At 41.7% G+C, this 14,497-nt stretch overlaps 1 protein-coding gene across 1 annotated transcript in view; it reads left to right on the forward strand.

Annotated features, from left to right (window-relative positions):
* GRM8 (glutamate metabotropic receptor 8) overlaps positions 1–14,497 on the forward strand; it is a 731,609-nt gene that overhangs the window by 649,754 nt on the left and 67,358 nt on the right. The window contains exon 8 of the mRNA XM_030216821.1: positions 5,394–6,329. Coding sequence (XP_030072681.1) covers positions 5,394–6,329 — 936 coding nt within the window. The remainder of the gene's footprint in view (positions 1–5,393; positions 6,330–14,497) is intronic.

The raw sequence follows: 14,497 nt of genomic DNA on the forward strand, positions 1-14,497 counted from the left end.
TTTTTAGAGAACGTGTTGAGATGGAGACTGGGAGTTCTTGTGTTAACCAGCTGGTGTATGTACATTACTGTACACTAATTAGCACACGGATAATGTGAGAGTCGTTACAACCTACACAATAGGTGGTAGTAAGTGTTCCCGTGGCAATTTTTTTAAATGGCCAGGCGCTAATGGCAACATTAGCACTCAAATCAAACAAAAGAATCCTCCTAGCAACAAACCAAACAGTATCCAAAAAGGAAGAAGTAGGGGGTAGACCAAATGTATATCCAAACAGCAGGTTTATTCAAAATTAAAATCAAAAGACTCAACGTAGTCATGTGTTTCGGCGCTGAGCATGCCTGCTTTAGGAGTCAAATCAAAAGTCTCAGCCACTGATGGTATCAACACATAAATGTGCTAGAGAATCCAACAGTATAGCATATAACTTTGACACAGAAAAATGTCGCCCAGACGGCACATATAGAGCCGAATGCGTATCAGCCAAGGACACAGCCATTAATGAAAAAAAAAAAGAAAAGAAAATCGGGATCTTTATGGCTATGGTAAAAATATCCATAGCACTTGTGGATAAACACATAAGGGTGTGCTATGGCCATTTGTTACTGCAACTTAGTAAAAGGATCTATAAGGCACATTTTATTCAGTCAGCCAATTGATTCAGGTCACTGTAGTTTAATATAAAAAAATAAGCTCTTTAAAGAACCGGAAACATATGAGTCACATGAGTATCAGGGCCAGGAAGAATATGAATAATATGGCCAACAAGTGGGATTAACAAAAAAGATACACAGGTATCCCCTGATTGAAAAGGGAGATTGTTATGATGAAAGGTGCGAGTCCAGTTTCTTCCATGTAAGGTGTCTTGTGCAGAGATAAGGAAAATGTATTTCCAGGAGTTGTTCATATTTCTTTAAAAAAAATAATCCAGTTCCGCCATATGTTGATATCTAGCATAGAATTGTCTTTCCAATGGTTGGTGACTAATTTTACCACAATGGAGATGAGAAAATCAAACAAGTATTTGTCATCATCAGAAAGCTGGTACGTATGTATCTGGTTCTTTAATGTTCATGTTTTTCTTTTTCTTTTTTTTTTTTATATCTTTACATCTCAAAAATCAATAAGCATATTTTTGGGGGAAACAGGCTCTTTAAGAAAACTTCCTAGCTTATCTGTGGGCACAGGGGTTTGCAGGACTACTATGGGATAATTTTATAAGGAATTTAGGACCCCTTTTACCAAGCTGCAGCAAAAGGAGGCCAGCACTGGCGTCGACACGTTTTACATGCATGCCAAGGCCCCCTTTTGCCGCAGCTGGTAAAAGGGAAGCCTTGCTTTCTGACAGGAATTGGCCGCGCGGCAAGTAAAGCACTTGCTGCGTGGCCATTTCGTTGGGAGAGCCCTTACCACCACCCACTGAGGTGGTGGCAAGGGCTCCCGTGTTAACCCGGCGGTAACCGGGCAGCACATGGTACACTCCGGCGCTACTGGAAATGATGGCATGCTAAGGGTGGGAAGTACCACTGGACTTCTGCGGTAGGTACTTCCTGTACAGCGAGCGGTAAGCTGTGTTGGCAGCGCACGGCAGCTGCTAGCACAGCTTATTAAACAAGGGGGTTAATATTTTAAGAAAAATACCATATCACTGTACAGACTAGATAAAAAGAAAACTGAAAACAGAGGAGACATAAAAAAATCTGATTTCTAAAATACAGTGCCAATAAATATAATTTCTTACATACGATGGACAAAAAAAAGCATAAATGAATAAAAGACTGAAATTACCTGGGAAACAGATTTCACACTTCTGTCAGTATTGTATATATACTGTTCTGCAAAATGAAAGAGCAAGGATGGATTCTTAAAAAAGAACATCCACTTAGTAATTTAGAACTCATATGAAACAGGAACTGAAAACGGCAGTATCAGATGTGTAAAAAGTGCTAAAGAAAATGCGTATATTAAATAATGTGACAACCCCAAAATAAGGGCCCTGTTTACTAAGATGCATTGTAGGCACAATAGCATTTTTAGCATGCACTAATGCTAGAGACACTCATGGGTGTCTCTAGTGTTAGCACGTGTTATTTTTTAGCATGCACTAAAAATGCTAGTGCACCTTAGTAAATAGGGCCCTAAGTGTAATAGAACCTCATATAGGGGCCCTTTTACTAAGGCGCAATGAAAAATGGCCTTCGGTAGTGTAGGCACGTGTTTTGGGTGTGTGCAGAATCATTTTTCGGTGCACCTATTAAAATGCGTTTTTAAAATTTTTGCCGAAAATGGACGTGCTGCAAAATGAAAATTGTCGTGTGTCCATTTTGGGTCTGAGACCTTACCGCCAGCCATTGACCTAGCGGTAAGGTGTCACGCGATAACATTGCAGTAATCTTCTATGCACCTAGAATGACTATTACTGCCTGGGTTTTGCTGTGCGCAAGAAAATAAAAAATATTTTCTGGCGTGTGTAGCAGACGTGTGTCAAAAAATGAAATTACTGCAAGAGCCACGTAATAGCTGGGTGGTAACTCAAAATTGACGCGCGTTGGACACGCTTAGGCACCTAGCGGCTTAGTAAGAGGGTCCCATACTAAAACAAGTTGTGCTCGGCTGTGCATAAACATATTTTGCAAAATATACAAACAGATGCACAAACAGCACAGGGGCAGAGAATGTGTCCAGGGGCGTAGCCACGGGCGGGCCTGGACGGGCCCAGGCCCAGCCACTTTCCCTCCAGGCCCGCCCATCCAACATCCTGCTGCTGTCGCTGCCTTTTCTCCTGCGGCTCCGCAGGGTCCGGGAAGCAGCGTTCAGCAATGTTGCCTGCCTGCCTGCCTGCCTTTTAAAATAATTTGTCTCCCCAGGCTGCGCTGCATTTACTTCTTCGCCCGTCGCAAAGCACTCCCATTTGCACAGGCAGCTCCGTTCCCCTTTGCCGCGTCCATCTGGTCCTACGTATCCACTACAGGAAGTGGATCAGAGAGGGCCGGATGGACGCGGCAAAGGGGAGCCGAGCTGCCTGTGCGAACGGCAGCACTTTGCGACGGGTGAAGAAGTAAATGCAGCGGAGCCTGGGGAGACGAATTATTTTAAAAGGCAAGCAGGCAACGTTGCTGAATGCTGCTTCCCGCCACGCTGGTGACTGGTGCAGGGATGAGACTTCTCAAGCCTTGGGGGCCTCCAGAAGATTCTTCAGCTGGCAGGGCCCGGAGATCCTTGCCAGCCCAGGTATTTATCTTTACGGGAGGGGGATGGACAGAGAGGAAATATGTGGGTCATGCCCACCCAGTCCACCCCCAGGCCCACTCAAAAATTGAGTTCTGGCTACGCTACTGGTGTGGACTGTGGGTGGAGTGTAATATCTACACCTGCAATGTAGGCTCTATCCCCTAGATTCTGTAAATGGTGTGCAAATGTATGCATGCAAAATTGCACTATATTTTGAGATGCACAAGCAACTAAATTGGCTAATGAGCCAAATGGAGCCAATATTAGGTGCTAAGAATCAATTATTTGTGTCAATTGGCAACAATTTGGATTTGTGCACGCATTTTGCTAAGCGCTATTCTATAAAGATCCACATGCAAATCTTTTAGCATACAACTCAAAAGGGGTGTGATCATGAGAAGGACATGGGGGGGGGGGGGTAAGGCTCACTCAATAAGGGGCCCTTTTACTAAGGTGCGCTGAAAAATGGCTTGCAGTAGTGTAGGCAAAGGTTTTGGGCACGCAATGATCCATTTTTCAGGACACCTTTAAAAAAGGCCTTTCTAAAAAAATTTTGCCGAAAATGGACATGCGGCAAAGTGAAATTTGCCGCGCATCCATTTTGGATCTACAACCTTACCACCAGCCATTGGCCTAGCAGTAAAGTCTCACGCAGTAATGGGGTGGTAATGACCTACGTGCGTCAAATGCCACTTGGCGTGCGTCCAATACGCACATCCCAAATAAAAATTATTTTTCGGCCGTGCATATCGGACACGTGCCAAAAATGAAATTACCGCGAGAGCCATGCAGTAGCCGGGTGGTAACTCCATTTTGGCGCACGTTGGGTATGCATAGATGTGGCTTAGTAAAAGGGCCCCTAAATATGCATACAGTATTATTGAATATTAGGGATCCACGCCTAACTTACACGCAAGGATTTATACCAGGTTTCAATTGGTGTAAAGCCTAGTGCCCAAAGTTTGGCGCAGAAACTGGCTGTAAGCGCTATTGTATAAATGATGCACAAGTTGGAGCACTGTTTATAGACTACCGTTCCATGTGGATTTTGTTTTGGTGCCCGAATTTGGGTGCCATTTACTGAATTTAGTGCTATCTGTGCCAGTTTCGCTAGTATTTTATAAAGATTCATAGTCACCAATGTGTATTTATAAAATTGCAGTTAAGTAGACACCTACTTCCATGCTTAAAGTAGATGTCTCCTTATAAAATTGTCGTGTTTGTATCGTAACAGTAAAAATAGAGCAGTAGCTTGTATGTTTGCCTACCCTGGGCTTCTCCATGGAAACAGAAGCAGGCCTTTCTCCTAATATCATTACATTTTCTTAAATGATATATCATGGTCCTTATTTATTCTAATTTCAATTACTGCATTTCAAATTAAGGGGCCCTTTTACTAAAGGATTGCCATGCGGCAACCCAGAACTACCGCCAGCCTAACACGGGTGCAGGCAGTAGTTCCACCCCCAGCACACACCATTTCCAGCACTAGTGGAAATATTTAAAAAATATTTCCTCAGGGGGTTACCCGGCAGTCCGGTTACTGCCAGGTTAGCGTGGGAGTCCCTACCGCCACCTCAATGGGTGTCGATAAGTGCTTCCCCCGAAATGGCTGAGTGGCAAGTGTGAACTTATCGCATGGCCATTTCTTTTTACCCGTTGTGGTAAAAGCAACCCTGGCACATGGCAAAAAGGCCGCCTCCGCTAGCACAAGGCCCCTTTTACTGCAGCTTAGTAAAAGAGCCCTTAAGTGTCTGATTTAATATATCTTAATCCCATAGGCAAAGAATGGGAAGAAGGCCTTAGCATTTTGGCATTTTGATTTGTAGAAAACTGAGTCGTGCATTTCTTTCCAAGGCCTTGTTTGTTTTAAAAGTCACTTGAGTCAATAAATCTTTTAAGGAGATGTCAGTTTGGCCAGCAGTAAAGAGGTAAATAGAAACTAATGAGGCTCGCCTTAACCATGGCATGGATGATTTATGCAGTGCAATCATCGAACACCTTTTTCAAGCCAGATTAAGGGAAAGAAACAGGTTTTTTTTTTTGTAATGGTAAAATGTGTTTGTTCTGTCAGCATATGTTGATTTATTGTATAGTGATTTGTATTATGATGTTATATAGTGGAGAAAAATGGAAGGCTTATTCATTTTTTATATACACAGCTAGGAGATATGCAGTGGTCTAAAGGCGAACGTACTCATCCAGCATCAGTCTGCAGCCTGCCGTGCAAACCTGGTGAACGGAAAAACCCTGCAAATGGACTGCCATGCTGCTGGAACTGTGAACGCTGTGAAGGCTATTTCTACCAGATGAATGAGCTAACCTGTGCCCTGTGCCAGCGTGAACAGAAACCAAACATCAATCGAACCGCTTGTGAGCCTATCCCAATCATCAAGCTTGAATGGCATTCTCCCTGGGCCATCATGCCTGTATTCATTGCTATCCTCGGAATCATAGCAACTACCTTTGTCATTGTGACCTTTGTCCGCTACAATGACACACCCATTGTGAGGGCTTCTGGGCGTGAGCTCAGTTATGTACTGCTAACTGGAATTTTCCTCTGTTATGCTATCACTTTTTTAATGATTGGGACTCCTAACACATTAGTCTGTTCATTGCGACGTATCTTTCTTGGACTTGGCATGTGCTTCAGCTATGCAGCTTTACTAACCAAAACGAACAGAATCCACCGAATATTTGAACAAGGGAAAAAATCAGTCACAGCTCCCAAATTTATAAGCCCTGCATCTCAGCTGGTGATCACCTTCAGCCTCATATCGGTGCAGCTGTTTGGAATCTTCATCTGGTTTGCTGTTGATCCTCCACACACCATAGTGGAATATGAAGAACAGAGAACAGTTGATCCAGAAAGTGCTAGGGGAGTTCTCAAGTGTGACATTTCCGATCTCTCTCTCATTTGTTGCCTTGGATATAGTATTCTTTTAATGGTCACATGTACTGTTTATGCAATTAAAACAAGAGGCGTGCCAGAGACCTTCAATGAAGCCAAACCTATTGGATTCACTATGTACACCACCTGCATAATTTGGTTAGCTTTTATACCAATATTTTTTGGTACCTCACAGTCTGCGGAAAAGGTAAGTGCTTACAAATCATTATTGCATGGTGTATTGATTGTCATCTTTCAGATTTAAAGCTTGTACCTTTACATTGATTTCATTGCGAGTCATTTTATATATTTATGATGTTTTTCTCATGCGATTGCAACGCTCGAGAGAGTACAGTTGAAAATATCCCACGGACCCTGAGGAAGGAAGCGAAACTTGGGCTGAGTTGGCCGTGGCTGGGTTTATTGACTGTATTTGAGTGAGAGACTGCTTAAGAAAAGATATTTTCAGCAGAGCAGACTGCTTCAGAAAAGATAGTTAAGTAACCCTAGAGATTTAAAGAAACAATAATGAGAAACAATGAAAAGTTTGATTAATGAGGGAGGGTTACCGATTAGAGGTTTTTGAGCCAGTGATGATCGGGCAGTGCTCCCTAACGTTGAATAACATAAGGAGTGTATGCCGGGATTGAAGCTTTTCCTCTACACTTATAAGTATATTTCATACAAGACACTACACATTTGATAGGAGTCCCTTGTCTTTTGTGAAATTATAATAATTTAGACTACCTATAGCTCATGCGGTCAGCTTAATCTTAACGCAGACTAAAGCATTGCCTAAGGCAGTACTCACCACCCCAATTCAAGTGGCTGCCAAATGCGTGTGACCCACGGCGGGCTCAGGACAATGAAGTTCTATATATCTCCGCTCAGTTGCAACCCCAAACGCAGGTTTTGTGACCCTGTTTGGGAAGCTGTGGCCTAAAGTGTTAGTTTCTGGGGATGGCAAAGAACAGCTGCAGTGAAAGCAACATAATTAGATCTGGGAACCTCAGAAATATGATGAACCACAGGTAGGGTGGGTAATTATTATACAGCTGATTAATCCAAATAAATGACTTTTGGAAATTGACCCTTTATATAAAAAATTAATTTTTGTATATATCTTTGGTAGGGAAAGGCCTAAGGTCCTAAAAGTTCATGGGGGGAGGGCAAAAGATCCAAGGTTGAATATTCACCTAAAACTAAGATTCTGTGTTTATCACCCCCAAGTAGTGTTCCTTCTAGTTCACTTTTGAAAATTTGGGGTTTGGATTTTGCTTCAGAACCTTCACTAAAGGTATTGGGGATTTTGTTGGACCCTCATTTAAGTGTGAAGACTCAAATTTTGCAGTTAGCTAGGAAGTTGTTTTTCAGGTTAAGACAGCTCCAGTATATTAAGGTTTGATGAATAAAACCTATTTTCAGGTGGTGGTTCAGGTACTGGTGCTATCTGAGCTTGATTATGGATGTTCTCAGTCATCTTTGAGACATTTGCAAATTTTGCAAAACACTGCCACAAAACTGATTTGTGGAAGACATAAATTTGATCATATCACTCCTTTATTAAAATCTCTTCATTGGCTTCCTACTGTAAGTTTAAGCTCTGTATTTTTATCCAAAAATTAATTTATGGTTTTCTCCCAGATTATTTAGTGGAATTATTCACTATAGGAACAACAGTTCATCCTCTTAGATTGGGGGACTGTTGCTTATTGCAGTTTACTTCTGTAAAACATATAAGTCTTCGAAGTTCTGGTTTTGTGTATTGTTCGGTGCAATGTTGGAACTCTCTTCCCTTGAAGCTGATATTGTTAGAATCCTATTTACTATTTTGTAAGTTGTTAAAGGATTACTTATTTTCTATTTATTTAATGTAATTCTGTTTATTTTATGTACTGATAGATTAGATTGGTTTAGACATAGTTTTTATTTTTGTATTTCCTAGTGATGGCCTAGTTTTTATCTAAATTGTAACTCACTTTTATCCTTAGTTGGTATATAGCAGAATATAAGTTCTGTTGTATTGTATTATTGTATAACACAAGCACCCTCATTTTATAACTTTTGGCACACCTTTTATTAAGGCGTGCCAAAAAATGGCCTGTGCTGGTGTAGGCACGTGTATTGGACGTGCACAGGTCCATTTTTCAGCATGCCTGCAAAAAAGGCCTTTTTGCCAAAAATGGGTGTGCGGCAAAAGAAAAATCAGCGTGCGTCCATTTTGGGCCTGAGACCTTAGCACCACCACCCATTGACTGGGCGGTAATCGTCATCATGCATATACTACCGATTACAGTCCGATTAGTGCCAAGTGGTAGAAAATAAAAATTATTTTCTGCCGCACGTTTTGGACGCACGTCAAAATTAGAATTACTGCCCAGGGCACGCGGTAGCCGGGTGGCAGTTCTAATTTGATGCACGTTCTACGCACATAGGCACCTACACATCTTAGCAACAGGGACCCTGAGTACCTAAGAGTTCCTTTTACCGAGGTGTGCTAATGGATTTAGTGCATGCCAATGATTAGCATGCACTAAATGCCGCATAGCCCATTGTATACCTTTGGGCTGCATGGTACTTAACACACACTAATTCATTAGTGCTTGCTAAATCCGTTAGTGCACTTTAATGAAAAGATCCCTAAATGTAAGCACCATTTACACGCTAAAATGATAGGCTACAGGTACATCATTTTTCCTTAAATTTCACTGCAAATGCTTGGTCATGCTTCAGAAAATATATGATTTTTCAGATCCTATTCATTTAGATACTTTCCTTCAGGACAAACCTGTTTGCAAGGCAATATTACTTAGGGTTTTCTCTTTTTAGCTACAGAAGGTTAGGGAGTTATATAAGAATTTGTCCTGTCTTTCCTATGATGGTTTATATAAGTAGTCCTTAAGAACAATTGCACTCTTCCATATTGTGGACTTGAGATGGTTTAATTGCCTGTTAATAATTTGCTATAATATTTTGTATTTTCTTTTCTTTTCCTTTCTAACATCATGAGGGGCATAATCAAACGGGGCGCCCAAGTTGTCATTAGGGCGTCCTCGCAGGACGGCCCCGTAAAGGGGCGGGGCAACCCGTATTATCGAAACAAGATGGGCATCCATCTTTCATTTCGATACTACGGTCGGGGATGCCCAAATTATGAAATTTAGGTCGACCTTAGAGATGGTCGTCCTTAGGTCATTTTTGAGAGGGTCATCCCCGGTTTTCGGCGATAATGGAAATCGAGGACACCCATCTCAAAAATGACCAAATCCAAGCCATTTGGTCATAGGAGGAGCCAGCATTCGTAGTGCACTGGTCCCCCTCACATGCCAGGACACCAACTGGGCACCCTAGGGGGCACTACAGTGGACTTCACAAATTGATCCCAGCTGCATAGCTCCCTTACCGTTGGTGCTGAGCCCTCCAACCCCCCCCCCCCCAAACCCACTCCCCACAAATGTACACCACTACCATAGCCCTAAGGGGTGAAGGGGGCACCTACATGTGGGTACAGTGGGTTTTTTGTTTGGGGGGGGGGGGGTTGGAGAGCTCAACATTTGCCACCACAATTGTAACAGGTAGGGGGGAATGGGCCTGGGTCTGCCTGCCTGAAGTGCACTGCACCCACTAAAAACTGTTATTCAATGCTCAATAAAGATTCTTACAAATTAAAAAAAAAAAAAAAAAACTGCTCCAGGGACCTGCATAGTGCTGTGATGGAGCTGGGTATGACATTTGAGACTGGCATAGAGGCTGGAAAAAAATGTTAAAAATTTTTTTGGGGGGTGAGAGGGAGTTGGTGACCACTGGGGGAGTAAGGGGAGGTCATCTCCGATTCCCTCTGGTGGTCATCTGGTCAGTTCAGGCACCTTTTCGAAGCTCGGTCGTGAAAAAAAATGGACCAAGTAAAGTTGGCCAAATGCTCATCAGGGACGCCCTTCTTTTTTCCATTATTGGCCGAGGACGCCCATCTCTATCATGCCCCAGTCCCATCTTTGATACGGTGCCGACACGCCCCCGTGAATTTTGGTCGTCCCCCGCAACAGAAAGCAGTTGAGGACGCCCAAAATCGGCTTTTGATTATGCCGATTTGGGCAACCCTGAGAGAAGGATTTGCGTCGGAAGATGGGCATCCTTCTCTTTCGAAAATTCACCTGCAAATAAAATAAACTTCCACTAATAATAATTAAAAAAAAAGAATACAAGCACTTATGCACATGAAAGTACACTTTTGCATGTGGGTGCTGGTTGGGTGAAAACTGATATGTGCAGCTCACTTGGGGCTAGATTCTATATATATAGTGCCAAAAAATTGTTGTTGTAAAAAGTACTATTCTATAAGCCACACTTAAAGTTAGGCATGGCTTATAGAAAGCACTTATACCCAGGAATCGCGCCTAGCCATTTGCACCAACTGAAATGTGGTGCAAATGTATATGCCTACATTATACCCATGACCCCCCATTATTCTATAACAATGCATGTTAATTTTAGGAACACCCCATTATACCCATGACCCTCCCGTTTCTGCACCCCTTTTTTCAATTTGTGCATACATGCCAGTTAAATCTAAATAGCGCCAATAATTGCTTGTTAAAAATCCAATTATAGGTGCTAATTAGCTCATTAGTCAATTAAATTGTACACGCATGTCCAAATTTGTGCACACAATTTTTAGTGACTTTTATAGAATTAGGGTTTTAGCGCATAAATGCAAGGGGCATACACCTAGGTGGAATACAGGCATGTAAGTTACAAAATAGTGTACATTACTTGGTAACTGCCGCATTTAGATGTGCGCTTATGCCTGCTTTTGACATTTCATAATTGGGTGTGCCGACTTATCCTAGCATTCTGTAGTATAACAGAATCTGGGTGCCACAGAATTAGCATTCAGTGTGCTATTTCTAGGCACCTAATTTGTGGCACCCAGTTATAGAATCCCACCCCCCCCCCCCCCACACACACACACACACACAAGTGAAACTAGGAGGCCCTTTCACTAAAGTGTAGTAAAGTTTGGCTCTTATCATTTGGTAAATGCCCAAATTACAGTAGAGTAAGTGCAAAGCTTGTGTGGTAACTGTTGGGGGCATTCTCTGCATTTTACCGTACTGTTGTTGCACAGAAAAAAACCTTTACTGTATGGTAACTGTGGTGACAGCATGGATGAACCTACCACCCTCTATTTTGATGCATCCATGCTATTTGTCTGTAATTGCATGCTGTAAGTTACCATGTGCTAAATGCAAGGCGCAGTCCATTTCCCATTTCCTGTCCTATTTTAAGGTATGCCAATAGGGCATGGATTAGGGCATGCTGACATTCCAGCATGGCATTGTTATCACAGCCTTGCATTTACTTCACTGGCTCCCTATCTGTTTCCACATTCAATTCAAACTTCTCTTACTGACCTATAAGTGCGTTCACTCTACCATTCTCCAGTACCTCTCCACTCTTGTCTCTCCCTATGCCCCCCCTCGGGTACTCCGTTCTGTGGATAAATCTCTCTTGTCTGTCTCCTTTTCCTCTACTGCTAATTCCAGACTCCGTTCCTTTTATCTCACTGCACCTCACGCCTGGAATAGACTTCCCGAGCGAGCCTGTACGTCTAGCCCCGTCTTTGGCCGTTTTCAAATCCAGGGTAAAAGCCCACCTCTTTAATGCTGCTTTTGACTGCTAACCACTACTCACTTGCCCTGTACCCTTTTATCCCCACCTCTTTAATTCCCTTACCTCTTAGTTGTTCTGTCTGTTTGCCTGTCCTATTTAGATTGTGAGCTCTTTGAGCAGGGACTGTCTTTTCAGGTATGGTGTACAGCGTTGCGTATGCCTTGTAGCGCTATTGAAGTGATAAGAAGTAGTAGTAGTACTGTTACCGCATAATAATTGATACATGAATTGATTACCACACTTCAGTAAAAGGGACCTGAGGACTTTTATGCAATGCTTTTTGTTAAACACCCCACCCCCTCCCAAATTATATGGACTTTATTGCCCTGTCTGCAGCTCACCCATTGCTGGCTACAGAAGAAATATGACGACTTCATTTTATTTGAGGAATATGTTCTTTTCTAATGGGTATCAAATACCTGTCAGTCAACCTAAATATAGAAAATGCTTTTGAAAGTAAAATTAGAAAACTGCTTTTAATGTAAGTTTTCTGTATACCTGTTTCATAGCCTTTCTTTCAAATATCAGATGAAGGGATGCTTCAGCGTCTCTTCTAGTGTGCTAAAAACTGAATGAGATAACTCAAGCAAAAAGAAAACCCTGACAGTGCTAAGATTAAACTTTTTCATCTTTTAATTAGGGCAACATAGTAGCTCAGGGACTGGAGGTAAAATCAAATTAAAATGCTAATATGTTGGTTTTGCAATTCAAATATTTCTTCTATTGTTGTGATTTTTCCCCCTTTTTGTAAATAAAAGCATGAAGGTTTTGTACTGAAACTTATGACCTGAGCACAATAACTTAGTCATGCATACAGGCATGAGAAATTGTTCACCTGAATAAGAAAGAGGTAATGAGTGTGACTTCTGTTCATATACATGTAGAAATTGCCTGACAATTCAGTAATTTCTCAATTGATATAGAAACTCCATATTAGCATATATTAAAACAGGCTGGCATTTTGTAATATTTGTTAATTGAATTTATTTTTATCATTTAAAAATGGCAGAAAATAGGAATATTTTATACTTTTTTTTACAGAAATATTAGTTAAAATTCTATATAACACAACTGTTTAAGATTTGTCTAAGCTGACTTTCAGGTTTTGATTTACATAAGGGGCCGGCAGTGCAAACTCAGCAGGACAGTAATGATAGCTGAAATCTTGGATTTACCTTCAATGAGTATCAGTGTGTGTCAACTCCAGCATTCTGGGTAATGTAGCTATGATAGTAACAAGTGACTTTCAGATTAAAAGAAAAAGAAATGCGACCCGTTGGGCGAAAAGGTATCAAAATAGGGTAAGTGACTTATTTATCCCACAAGATAGAGGGATATCAACTGCACAATCCCATGAAATTTCAGCCCCAGTTACCAAGCTGCTGTAAAAGGGGGCTTGCGCTGGTGTCGGCACTTGTTTTTGACGCACACCGTGGCCCCCTTTTGCAGCATTTAAGCAGATAGTGCCACTGAATATTGCTTGTGAATGCCATGGTACTGTCTGGTTACTGCAGGGTTGGTCTGAGGAAGGAGCATGGGCAGGGCTGGCATTTAACTGGTTAATGTTGATATTCAGTCCAGTAACCGGTTAAGTAAGTGCATAAAGTTAAGACTGCAAAAGGCTGTCCTAACTTTATCTGTAGATTAAACTGGGTACCGGTCTGAATATTGGCTTGTGCCCAGTTAACTTCCGGATGACTACACTTACCCGAATTCAGTGCCAGAGTTTGGATATGCCTTGGCAATAAATATCCAGGCTTAATTCAGCCTTCAGTTATCAGCGGCTTAAAAAATCGCAGACTGCCACAGGCTGAATATCTGGTTCTAAACGGTTGTGGGTCATCAGACACACATTGAAATAAGCCTTGATGGTCCTTGGAGATTAAACTTAGATTTATTGATTTATTTATTCATAATTAGCTACCTGATTTCCAGATAAAGAAAAACAATTGTTTGTGTATAAATAATGATGTTGATATGTTTTTTTAAGCTAAATTTCTATTTGCAGGGACTATAGTACAGTCTCGATTATCTGACCTTCACTGATCCGAACATCCGGCATATCCAACACACCCCCAATAACGTCACACAGCTTCTCTTTCTGTTTTACGAACCTGGGGCCCTACTTTTACTACAAAACAGCACAGTTGTGAGCTGGGACCCTGCTTTTACTATCTTGTTTCTGCATTGTTTGAGGGGTTACCATTGTTTTCCACATTATCCAACTTTTCATTTATCTGACAATGGGTCAGTCCCATTTAGGTTGGATAATCAAGACTTTATATATTTTGATATGTAGCCCATTTCAGTTGCTATAAGACTTTGGGGGGTGTCTCTTACTAAGGTGCACTAGCGTTTTTAGCTCATGCTAAAAATTAGTGTGCACTAAAAATTAGTGTGCACTAAATGCTAAGACACCCACAGGAATATAATAGGTGTCTTAGTGTGTGCTAAAAACACTAGTGCACCTTAGTAAAAAAAAAAAAACCTTTGTGAGACATTCTGTGCTACTTTGCTCCCGCCCATCCGTATCCCTAATTTTCTCTTTCACACTGTTTGTGGGAACACTGTAGCAATAATAGCAAGCAAACAAACAAAATCAGTTGGTTGGAAAAAAATTGTTGCCTTCTGCAAACAGAGTGTGTATCTAGCCACCTGAGAGGCAAGGAGATGGCCAGAACCTCAGCCCAGCTGAGAGGAAAAGCT

The sequence above is a fragment of the Microcaecilia unicolor genome, chromosome 10 (genome assembly GCF_901765095.1).
Source record: "Microcaecilia unicolor chromosome 10, aMicUni1.1, whole genome shotgun sequence".
In the NCBI taxonomy this organism is placed as follows: domain Eukaryota; kingdom Metazoa; phylum Chordata; class Amphibia; order Gymnophiona; family Siphonopidae; genus Microcaecilia; species Microcaecilia unicolor.